Source organism: Gopherus flavomarginatus, chromosome 2 (genome assembly GCF_025201925.1).
Source record: "Gopherus flavomarginatus isolate rGopFla2 chromosome 2, rGopFla2.mat.asm, whole genome shotgun sequence".
Classification (NCBI taxonomy): domain Eukaryota; kingdom Metazoa; phylum Chordata; order Testudines; family Testudinidae; genus Gopherus; species Gopherus flavomarginatus.
In genome coordinates, this window is record NC_066618.1 from 296,369,171 (window position 1) to 296,381,722 (window position 12,552).

General features: G+C 48.3%; 1 protein-coding gene across 1 annotated transcript in view; it reads left to right on the forward strand.

Moving 5' to 3' along the window:
• The window catches only part of ADGRB1 (adhesion G protein-coupled receptor B1), a 383,634-nt gene that overhangs the window by 180,320 nt on the left and 190,762 nt on the right, over positions 1–12,552 (forward strand). The window contains exon 4 of the mRNA XM_050940709.1: positions 2,808–2,915. Coding sequence (XP_050796666.1) covers positions 2,808–2,915 — 108 coding nt within the window. The remainder of the gene's footprint in view (positions 1–2,807; positions 2,916–12,552) is intronic.

Sequence of the window (12,552 nt, forward strand, 5' to 3'; positions counted from 1 at the left end):
AGGGAACAAGTCTGAGATGCCTTTGTCATGAATGATCATCCATGGTAGCATCTCCTACTTCAGCTTCTGGGGACAGATTCATCCAGCACCAGATCTAAGCCCCACTTAACACCTGGGTCAGTCCCACGGGCCGGATTTTCAAAAGTGCTCAGCACCCACTGGTCCCTGTTGTTCTCACTCAGGACAAAATTGGAGTTTAGCTCTTGTGAAAATCGGGTCCCAACTGAAAATCCGGTTTTAAGTGATTCAACCTTGTTGAAAATCTGGTTTTAAGTGGTTAAATGGTTCGTAGGCCTCATTCTGTCTAACTGCTCAGGAGTGAATTTCACCAGCAGTGCATCTTCTGAGGGACTGGAAAAAGGCACACCCGAGATAACTCCCTCCCCCCATATCTGCACGTAGAAAGTCTTACTAAGAGAACCTGAGATTAGCGAAACGGACTGGATTTTTAAAAGCCAATTTACTTTATCTGTTTTCCCACCCACCCTTCCAAAATCACCAGTCGCTTTTGAAAATTTTGACTCTGGGTTTTTACACCACATCCATTGCTGAGCTCCCAACCAATCTATTTAAAGCTCCATAGCTAAACATTGCTGCTCGTCCCTGCTTCTGCTCCCATTTTGCATGAGTTTTGAGTCTGGGGGCAGCTTATGGTGGCCAAGGGATGCTGTAGATTCTCCTGGTTTTGATCCTTTCAAAACCATGGATTTAGAGTAGATTAGACTAGACTAGACTGGAGTGATAAACAAAGGGATGGATGGATGGATTTGTGGGTAGGTATGTAGGTAGGGGCCCAAAACCAAACCCTCATTGGAACAGCCCTGAGTTTTCCAGGTATTCAAAATATGAACCAGTGGCCAGATCCAGATTTTCCAGTTGACCCTTATCTGGGTATAACCAAACCCCCAGCCCCACACACGGTTGAGTACTGGGATGTTCAAAATCCAGCAGCTGATGCTAACTGCATCCTGAGCTTCTCTCTGATAACAGATAGACGCTGTCCATCCTCCTCCTCATTTATTTTGCTGGCAGCCAGTCTGCAGACTGCAAGTGCTGGAAGGTTAAGAGAAGTCACAGCAGACTGGTTCCCGGCCTCCTTTGCATGGATGTTGTGGGGGAAGAAGACAAGGGAGGTGAGATTTCAAACTAGCCTTTAATTAGGCAGCCCATATTGGCCTCCTCCACAAACCAACCTGCTCTACATGAAGTCTGGCTCCTGGCAGGGACGCTCTGCATCCTTCCTCCCCCTCCTTTGCTTTCCCTTTTTTGATGGTGTTACAGACTCGCACCAGCACATGCCTGTCAGCTTCATTAACCTTTATTAATTTTCCCAGGGTTCCAAGGACCGGATTTGTCACCACTTCCAGCCCTCGGCAGTGCGTGTGCTGTTTTGAAAGGGCGAGAGGCTGTTGTGCCTCCATCAGGCAGAGTGACCCTCTGTCCAGTATATTCTGTTTGGAAACAAACCAGTTGCCAGATCAGAGATTGCTAGGGCCAAATTCTGTTCTCCCTTATACCATATAACTCTGATAGAGTCAGTGGAGTTATTTCAGATTTACGCCAAGGTAACTGAGAGCAGAATTTAGATCCTGGCAATTCTCTCTTTCATTATTTGTTCCTCTTTAAGGGCATTTGCATGTAGAAACCACTGTTGTGGGTGTGCAACCTGCTGGATGCCACAGAGGGTATGAATCTACTTCAGGTGGCAGCTATCGTGCTCAGGGTTTAACATGGGAAGTTAATCCAAATTAGAAAAGAGTTAAGCTAAAGTGAACCAGGGCCACTTTCTTTTGAATAAGAGCATCCACACACAGGTTAAATGCATTTTAACTAATGCACTTTAAATTAGTTACTATGGCATAACTTTCCTGCATGTCCCCATGTAGACATGCCCTCAAGGCCTGATCCAGAGCCCACGGAACTCAATGGGAGAGGTCACTGGTTTCAGTGTGCTTTGGAGCAGGATTTTTGTCCTTCAGCTGTAGCAGTAGAGACTCCTGCTCTTAGCTCTGGAGTTCCTGGGTTCAAGGACCGGACGTTTGGTGGTCTCTACCCTTAGCCAATCATGTGATGGGGGCCGACAATGTTGTGTCCTCCCCTTCTCCGATCCTGAGGAATCCTCTTCCTCTGCAAATTCCCCTCTGCCCTTCCCATCTCCATGATGCCCCGTAGATAGCTGCAGACCAAAAACAGCTCGGGAAATAACCCAGGCGAGGTGGAGTTGTATGCTAATAATACTAATACCTAGCTCCTATTTCCATCGTAGAGCTCAACGCGCCTTACAGAGCAAGGTGAGACACATTGGCAATGCATCTCAAAGATCAATGGAACCCTAATGTGTACAAGGAAAAGCGCAGACATTGTCTTGTCTTAGGGGCCTAATATGAAGTTGCCTGTAGTTCGCAAACACTTTTCTAGTGTGCCTGGCATTAAACCTCCCTGTATCTGTTGGTATCTGTTGATACTTCCTGGGGGTTTCCTAGAGAAGGGCCTGGGGGTGGGGGGTGCACAACTTCACTGAAAGCTATTAAGTGAAGCTTTGGGGATGGATGAAACGGGTCCCAGTGCCTCTAAATGCTAAAGCCCCTGGTTTGATGGCAGCACAGGCCAATGATCTGGCTCAGGAGCTAACGCTGACTGGGGAGGGGGGATGTCTGTGATGCAAATCAGCGGCACTGGGACTCTGAGATCCATGCTCCCAAACTGGGTTTTGCTGTTGGTTGTTGTTTTCTCAAATGTAACTTTGTAGTGAAAGATCTCACAGAGTCAACCCAGATTTATTTACATGACCCATTGCCTTGCCGTAGCCAATGGACGCTATAATTCCAGAAGCCAGTCGCTGAGGTCCACTGATAACAGAAAGCGCGAGGATGCTGACGAACTGCAGCAGTATGGATACCCTGCACCTCAAATAGGTAAGCTCCGAGCTAAGGCAAGAATCTCATGATCCTTCGGTGGGGGTGGGACCTGGATTTCCAGGCAGAGTTGGGGTCTGCCCTGGTCTAAAGAGCTAGCTGACTTTTTTTTCTTCTCATGCAACAGACACCAGACATTAGGGCAACGGTCATTGCCCAGCATAATCCCATCCCACTCTTCCTAAGGGGTTTGTACTGCTGCCCATCACCATAGGATCAGGGCATTTCAGTAAACATGCAATCATCCAAACTCAGTCTGTGTTGCTCACAATCCACTCATCAGCAGGAGTGATACCTGCTTCCAAATCACTTGCTAGAGATCTGACACTTGGCAACGATTCTGATCAGCGATGGGTCCATTAAGCCAAAGCTGGCATGATGGTGACATAAAGGGGCCCAACGCGCAGCTGATGTACATGCCATGCATTCCCCTTGACCCCAGAGGACGGGCGGGGGTAGGGGTCGGGGAGAGGAGTATATCAGCGTGGGCACTGCCTTAGGCATTCAATTCTGTGTGGGAAGGCATGTACGAGCAGGTCAGGTGGCACTGGGATGACAGGTTTTTCCACCCATATCTTCCAGCAATCAGGAAGGAATACTGGCAATAACAGGTAACATGCTCTAGGAACTCAGGAGTTCACTGACACATGCCTCTCCCCTGTCTTCTTGCCCATGTTGTTGTAGGATTCAGGACTTTTGTATCCCACTCACTGCAGCTCTGGGTTTGACCCAGGTAGCAGGACAGTGATGATCAAGGATTCTTCATCCGATTCTGCGTTAGGGCCTGGGAGGTTCTGAGCTCCCTCCACACCTGCTGACTTCAGCCTTGAGCGTTTTGCAGGAGCTTTCGGCACCACATGGTTGGACCCCACCTGCCCTGTGATTACACCAGCTGCAGGTTAAAAGCATTGTCCTGAGGCCTTTGCTTTCGAAAGGCTCATAGAGACACCAAAGCTGTGACCTAGATTGCAGGGAACCAAATCCTCAACTAGCCCGCTTGCACTGAAGTCAGTAGAACCTGCCAGTTTATGCCATCTGAGGATCCAGCCCCATGTCAGTAGGCAGCACCATGCAAGCGTTTCCAAGGTTCCCAGGAGTTAGGGCAGAGTTTGGCGGCTTTCCTCACGGGGCAGGGTGTGGTCTGAATTTTCTTGAAAGTAGAAAGGGGTGACTTTGCCTGCTCCGTTTCTCAGCAGCTCTGCACCAGCCGGCAGCGCAGGGGTGGTGAGTTGTGTAGCGATAGAATAAAGGAACCCGAGCTACCTGGACAGCCTGCTGGTGAGAGTGTCTTGTGATTGAGGAGCTGGCTTTGCATTAGCGAGATGATGGTGAATCTCAGGGTGGAAGCTTGAGTTTCTGGACGCTTGTTCAAAGCGCATGAGAATGAGAGACAAAGGGAGAGGCAGAGAGAAAGGGGAACTCTAGTAAATTGCACCTCACTTCCCTGGCCATTTCTGCAGTCTCTTGCTCTGTATGGTCTCAGGGGTTCTACAGCTGGAAAAAGCAGCTCTGTAACAACCCTTAGCTCAGTGATTCTCAAACTGAGGGTCGGGACCCCTCAGGGGGTCATGAGGTTATTATATGCGAGGTCGCAAGCTGTCAACCTCCACCCCAAACCCCACTTCGTCGCCAGCATTTATAATAGTGCTAAATATTTTTAAAAAATGTTTTTAATTTATAAGGGGGGGTTGCACTCAGAGGCTTACTGTGTAAAAGGGGTCACCAGTACAAAAGTTTGAGAACCACTGTCTCAGCTTATGCAGTGTTGTTGGAGCTGTGTCGGGCCCAGGATATTAGAGAGATGAAGTGGGGGAGGGAATATCTTTTATTGGACCAACTTCTGCTGGTGAGAGAGACGAGCTTTTGAGATACACAGAGCTCTTCTCCAGGTCCAGGAAAGGTCCTGAGAGTGTCACAGCTAAATACAAGATCAAACAGATAGTTTAACATGAGTAGTCAGCACATATTCTAAGGGACCATCTAAGGGACCATTCAAGGTGAGGTGGCTCATTAACACCTGTGTAGTTATAGGACAAAACAGGGAGTTAGTGGGTTACAGATTGTTGTAATAAGCCATAAATCCAGTGTCTTTATTAAGACCAGGATTTTTAGTGTCTAGCAAAGTTCTGAATTTAAGCTCCCAGGCTCGTCTTTTGAAAGCATTGTGCAGGTTTCCTTAGTGGACCAGGTGTGATAGGTCAGATTTAGAGTGATCACTTCATGAGAGGTGCTCACCCAGAGGTGATATGGTGTTCTTGTCATTCATCATTTTCCTGTGAAAGTTCATTCGAGAGTGTAGTGTCTGGTTTCACCCACTTCACTGTTGTTAGGGCATTCTGTGCACTGAATGAGGTACGCTGCATGTTGTGATAGACATGTGTGGGACCCCTGTGATAGGCATGCGTGGGGAGTGTTGATCATGGTAGCAGTGGAGATATCACAACATGTGGTGTCCTTCATCCAGTGCACTAAGTGTTTGATCTTGTATTTAGCTGTGACACTCTTGGTACCTTTCCTAGACCTGAGGAAGAGCTCGGTGAAGCTTAGAACCTCATCTCTTTCACCAACAGACGTTGCTCCACCTACCTTTTCTCTCCAAACCCTTAGCTAAGGCAGGAGAAAGATCACATCACTCCTTTCCGCAGTGCAGCTGCACCTCACACGAGGCCTGGATGGCAGATCCGTTGCTAGCGCCAGGTGAAATGAGCCTCTCTTGGCAGCGTACAGTGGAGTGACAGGCAAGGGGAGACGGGGAAGCAATGCATGCAGAAGAGGGATGGATGGGGAGGGGAGTCGATAGCAGTGCTTGGCAAAATGAGTATGCAAATAAATATATCCTCGTTAACATGGGGCAGGGAGCTGTGCTAGCAAGAAGAGGGCTAGATCCTCCACTGGTGTAAATCAGCATAGCTCTGGAAAGTTCAGTGGCACATCGCTGATGCCACTGAGGATCTGACCACACCGCTGGTGTGTTTAAACCTTGGTCACTACACAAGAGGAAGGACCAAATTCCAGCAGGTACCTGGCACTGTTCCCCCGACGCAGCCCACGTGCTGCTTCCGAGCGGCCTTTGCCAGAGACCGGGTGGATTAATGAGGAAAAGGCAACAAGTGGGAGGATATCAGATCTGCAGGAGTCACTCAAATATCGGGTAGGATCATAGGGAAGGAGTGAGAGAAATCTGCTGCTTGGATTCCGCAGAAGGGTGAGGGAGACGCTGCAGGCACTAAACAGGAGCCTGCAGCAGGTTGAATTTCCCTTCACGGCCCATAACAGTTTCTCTCAAAGCCAACAAGTCACTGTAGTTGGTCCTGGATAGCAGTGTGAATCAACAGCAGAGCGGTGCCCAGTTCGTTCCCTCTGCCTGCTGCATCTGCCATCATGCCCTCACCACCTGGAGAGGTGGCCTCGCACTGCTGGTGAGTCCCTGCAGATAGTCCCTAGAGTGCATTGGGCCTTTTCCCTCCCCGTGTGCACACTGGCCCAGCAGCTCCCCTTGGACCAGTTTCTGATCTCAGTTACATCTGTGTAAATCCAGACTAACTCTGTTCAAGTCAACGGACTTACTCCGGATTTACACCATCACCTCTGGAGAGCTACTCTGGATCTACACAGGTATAAGTGAACTGATAGCCTGGGTTAAATTTATCCCTGCTGTCAGTGGATTTATTTATAGCTGTGATGAATTTGGCTCTTAGTGCCTGACATCTGCAGCTATGATTGCGTGGCCTTTCCTGGCATTCCTCCTGATTTGCACCTGTGTACACGAGACACGAGTCAGGCCCTTTGTCATTAACACCACCCTACCCTGCTGAGTGGAGAGAGGCTCATTGAAACAAGTGGGTCTGCCATCACAGACAGCCACTGAGAGCTAGTTCCCCTTCCAGAGCTTGGGGTGGGAGTGGGAGGGGGTCCCCCCCAGTCTGAGCATGGACACTGACTTGGTTCTAGTAATAGAGAACCCATCATTAGTAAGAAAGGAGTCACTCATGGTGTTGTTTGTAGCTATGGAGATGGGAAACACCTGGTCCTGGCCAGTCATCTTATTTGTCCTCCTCGGCCAGTACAAGATTGTTCCCCATAGTATGTTCCCCGATGCTCTGGCCCTGTACCATTTCAGGTGACTCAAATGGTGAGCTGTTCCTATTAGATGTGATGGATACAGTTGCTTGTGTGGCACTGAACCTAGATATTGTGGCAAGTGATTACTGCTTGCAAAACTAAACCTGGACTACTAAATCCCCAGAGGCAAAGTCCAAGGAGATTCGGCATTTGAAGAGTGAAGGAACTGGCCGGTTGAAATGGATCTCAGTTCCCCAGGTTGCATTTGGAAAGCTACCCCTCTAACAAAGAGAGAGATTGGTGGAGGGGCCAACATTTCCAAGGGTCAATTTTCTTTTTGTGAAACAAAATTTTAAAAAATAATAATTTCAAATCAAACAAAACATTTTGTGGCGAGAGATTTGAAACGGTTGGTTTTGATTTCAGCCATTTTTATTTAAATTTTAAAAAGTGAATGTCAAAGTGAAAAGTTGTTTTGAATCCAAAATCCCAAATTTTTAAATGATTTTTGCCAGTTTTTAAAAAGAGAATGTTGTTGAAATATTTCAGGTTAGTCGAAACAGCATTTTCCGGTGGAAAGCAATTCTGATGAACCATTTCCGAGCAGCCCTACCTACGGGGAACATAACCGGAGGCAAGCTAAGTAGGAGATTCATTCAGCAGGGCTGGTGCAGTCACAGCACAGCGTGGGATCGCTCAGGCTTTAGCGAGCCAGAGCAATCTCAGCAACAGCCCTTGTTAATCTGACACAAGAGCTAAAGCTTTTCCACCGGGCGCTGGGGAGAGGTGAGCAGGCAGCCTTCACTTCCAACTTCACCTACTGCGGCTTTACATTTGATTAGCCTGCTGAGATGCATAACAAGCATCTGCTGGGGCTCTCCAGTAACCAGAGGGCAGCACCCCTATGACACAGTGAAATGGGAGAAAATTATTGTTCCCTGTAGACAGGAGCCCAGCAGTCCCCTGGCTTTGCCACTCACTGCACCATCCCTGTAACATGTGCTCATGGATGTACCGGACACACTAGGTTCTTGCCTTCACTTATCACCCAGGATGGTTAATATATTTTTTTAAATGAGGAACTCGGCAGTTGTCATGGAAAAATCCCAGCTTCGAACACCCTTTAACTTTGCATCTGTTCAGATCTGGATCTGAACTGTCAGACCTGCTGGGAATATGCTGAAAGCAGCAAACCTGCAGGAGCAGGTGGGACAAGGTCACCTCTGTAATGTTCCTGTGGGAAACGCCGAGACCTGGCTTTGTCGGCTCTTGCAGTGCAAGGAGGGTAAAAGTTAGGAAGTGAGCCACTTTAATTGGTGAGATACAAAGCGGGAGCCTGGTCGCTCTGCTAGTTGGAACATGGTGTGAAGTTAAGGATGCAAACCCTTGACAGCAGCCTTCCTCCTCTGTCAGACTCATGAGGTGGGCTGCTAATTTCTCTTCTTCCTTGGAGCACTGTAGCCAGCTGCCGGTATGGTGACGCTGAAAGTCTCTTGATCTGCACCTCTGCTAACTCCCTCCTCGGCTAAGCATGTGCAGCTGTGAAGGGAAAAGGAAGAGAGAAAGCAATTCCCCATAACCATCTGGGAAAGGGGCTCTCAGCAGTCTGCTGACTGCACAGGCGTTTCCAGGGCCCTGCCCATCTACAATGGAGATTGGAGCTGATTCGTTTGCAGCTTTTGCTTATTCCGCAAAACAAAGAGCTAGTCTGACAAAGCTACTTCCAGCCTGTAGGAAATTAATTAAGCTTCCTGGGCTCACATGTGCACTCACATATTGATTGGATTTTTTTTTTTAAATTTGTTTGCCAAGACAAATTCTCATCACAATCAGCACCCGCGGCTAAGGCCGCAGCTGAGCAGCTGTGACTGTTTCTCATTGTTAAACCCAGCAAAGTGATGTCCTAGACTCCAGCTTATTCTGCCGCTGCAGGATACATATAACTTCCAGTGAAGTCAATGAGAATCACTCTTATCCCATGGGCAGAGAACAGGACCAGGGGACGGAGTCAGCAGGGTTTCCCATTTTTCTCCCCCTCCCACCTTTTTCCTTTCCTTTGTCCGTCTCCTATAAAATTGGGCTGGATGAAACAGAGAAACAAACTATGGGAAACAGTATATTGTGCCCAGCTACCATGCCGATGGGCACCCTGGAAGTAAATGAATGGATGGAAGGGTCCTACCCTGGCATAGATGATGGATGATGAATGAGCTAACCAGGGCTGGATTTAGGGGCAGGCAACTCAGGCGACCGCCTGGGGTGCCAGAGTTGAGTGTGTGTGTGCTGTTTTTGTTGTTAGCGACAAAAGGGAAAATAGAATATTTGAAGTAAAATGTTTCAGGTATTCCGTATGTGGCTTCATTTTTCATTAACCTCCTAGAATGTTCTGGACCTTTGTAGAATCTTGTGGAACCTTCCAGACCTTCTGAGAACGACATTTCCCTCAAACCTTGCAGAATGTTGTCAGCCATGTTTTCGTGGGTATATGAGGGGCGGGGCGCCGCCAGTCAGTCTTACATGTCAGGGATAAGTCATGCATGCAAATTGTGCATCAAAGTCATGAAATGGGCTACAAATGCAATAAAAATAAGATATTCAAAAGTTTAACACGCAGAGTGGTGGGCGGGGTGTGGGTGTGTGCCGAAGACGCTCCTTGCTTGGGGCACCATTTGGCCCTGGAGCTAGCCTAACACCAGAGGTCTCTCCTCATCACTGATTGCTAGGATTGCTCATCATCAGCCATCACTGAGCCTAGTTTATCCCCTGGGTGTTGCGCTAGCATGGACAGATACCACCACTAACAACAGGCATCTCCACATTTTGAATCTCTTGACTGTGGTGAAAGTAGCAGTGGCGCATTCTTCCAGCATACCATGAGCTGGTGCAGTTACAGGGCTTTCTGTCAGGATCCCAGGCCATAGGCCAGCAGACCTAGTGGTCGGAGCAGGAATCAGGATCAGAATACCAGAACCGGACTCAGAGAAGACAGGAGTAGGGCTGGTTCAGAGGCTGCGATGAGGCTATGGCAGGACTGGAGCAAAAGCAGGTTCAGGGCAGGGTTGAGGCTGGGTGCAGGGCTTGGAGCAAGACAGGCACAAGGAGGCAGAGAATCCGCAAGCAGATGCATGGAGCAGCCAGTCAGCTGCACCTCCTGCTTGGCTTAAGAGCTGGCTTGCAAGCTTCCTCAGCCAATCAGGCATGGCAGTCCGTGAGGCACAGCTCTGAGGTCTTACACATGCTGCTTTCCGAGCCCACTCGTCTGCTGCAGACCCCACTGTCCTCAGCACTTTCATAGCTTGTGGGAGTCTGGCTGGCCCCCATTAAACCAGGCACCCTGGTCTGTCATTGCGTGATAGCATTAATCTTTCTTCCATGCCAGCACCCTCTTATAAGCACTTGTTACTTATACAGTAGTAGTTGACTTGGTGTTATATAAGGTAGTTGCATTGGGTTGTGTCACCCCCACTGCTTCATGATGCAGGGGGCACAAAAGGAATAAGAAATCTGCCTGACGGCCCTGTGATTGTCAGAGGGAAGGAGGGGAGTCATCAACGTGGCATTGCCCTCTCACTTGAGCTTGTGGAAACTCCAATGGGAAGAAATACAGCTTCCGTTTCTTAGTGCATCTACAGGGAGCAGCATGCATTGGCCTTTTTACATGGGAGAAGCAATGAGACATGTATTGCAGTTATATTATTCAGCCACTAGATAGCTCTGTGTGCTGCATAGAGTTCCAGGCAGGCTGTGTTCCCTGGTAAAGAAATGAAACAAAGCTGGAACTCAAGTTGTGTGTAAGTCTGCTTACTCATGACTGTGCTTGTAGCTGTTTCCTTTAGGGTTAAGGGCTTAGGGTCCTCGTTAGGGCCTCCGCTCTAAGAAGGTCTGTGATTAACTATATTTTAACAGAAGGGGAACACAGGACCCTTTGTACTTACCATGGATCATACTATGCTAAGACACCACTGTCACATCATGCTTACCATGGGTTAAATTTGTTAGCAGTGACTGGGGAAGTAAAACCATTCTATACAGGACTAGTGCCTGGAAGAGGGACCTCTTGTTCTAAAAACAGTAGCAGAGTTTGTCTCTACTAACATGACCCCACCGCCCATGGGCGAAGTGGTGTAAACCCCAATTAGAGGACAGACTTCTCTGGGCAGAATCTTGTCCTTAAATAAGTGACATTTAACTGGCACTAATTAGGGACATGGAATGCAGTGATTAGTAAATAGGAACATATTTAAACTATAGGGGCCAGATCTGCAACTGGTTTAATTAGAGTCGCTCCGCTGAAATCAATGGAGCTACACTGATTTACACCAGGTGAAGATCTGACCTGAGAAGCACAAACCATTCTGCAGACAAGATTTTTGTGATTGGCACCCTCAGGATGTGGATAAAGATTTCCTGTGGCCTCATGCCCGGGGATTCTGAGCGGCTCTGTGGAACAGGTCCAGAGTGAGTGGAAATGCCTTGAATTCCCATTTTTCAGGGCTTGAGGCTTGGACAGGCATATTTCCCCAGGCAGCAGAGAAAACATTTTTAAAAGAACCCACTCTTTTGAATTAGAAAGTGGAGTTGGGGAAAATGCAAGAGCTGTGATGATAATTGCAGAAGGTCCCGCCAGATTCCCTGTTCCTTCTAATCATGGCTCTCTATACTGTGAAAGGGAAAATGCCCAGAATAAGGAAGGGGGAAGAGAGGGAGGAGGTGAAACTTGGGTCATAGAGGACATGAATTCCTCTAATAGCACCACGACGTACAGAAGGCAGCGTCCTACCTTTCATTTCAATGTGGCACTTTCAAATGTGCATCTGAGACAGCCACCGGGATATGATTAGAATGCAGAGCGGACTATTAAATTTCCCATTCTCTGTGCACCATACAATTGACAGAGAGAACACATAAGTCTCACTGCGGGCTTTCTCCCGCCTCTCTCTTTGGAAATGGCTTTCCAGCCTAGACAGGTAGTGTTTAAAGAACCAGATAAGAGGGATGCCTGCCTCTTGGTAACAGCGTAGATGATGTACCAAAAGCATGAGCCGCTGCAGCACATTTGAGGCAGAAGCAGATAAGCCCTGTCACCATCTGCAGTTGAGGGGCCAGCTTTGCTGTGATCCTGGCCCACACCCGACTTTCCCAGCCCAGCCAAGAAGGTCATTGTCTTTACGCTCTTGGCTTGGTTGTCTTCTAAAACGCTGGTGTGGTGGAGGTGGGAATTGCTGGTGCAGGGTTAAAAAATAATCTGTGGCGGTTTTCTGAGCAGTGCAAATCTTTACGTGCACAATTAACGCCGTGTGATGGTACGTCTGCATGGCAAGTGAAAGGTGTGATTGTGTCCGGGATAAGCACACCTGTGCGAGTTTAAATCTAGCGAGCACAGAGGATAATAGCAGTGCAGATGGGGTGATGTGGCTTCTGCATGGGCTAACAACCAGAGTACAGACCCTCCGGGGACGCTGGGTAGGTCCTCTGGTTGTTAGCCTGCTCTGAACCCTGGGCCACTATATCTGTATGGCTATTGTTACCCGTGCTAGCGAGATTAAAGCTAGATCGGGTCTGACTACTTCTGTTA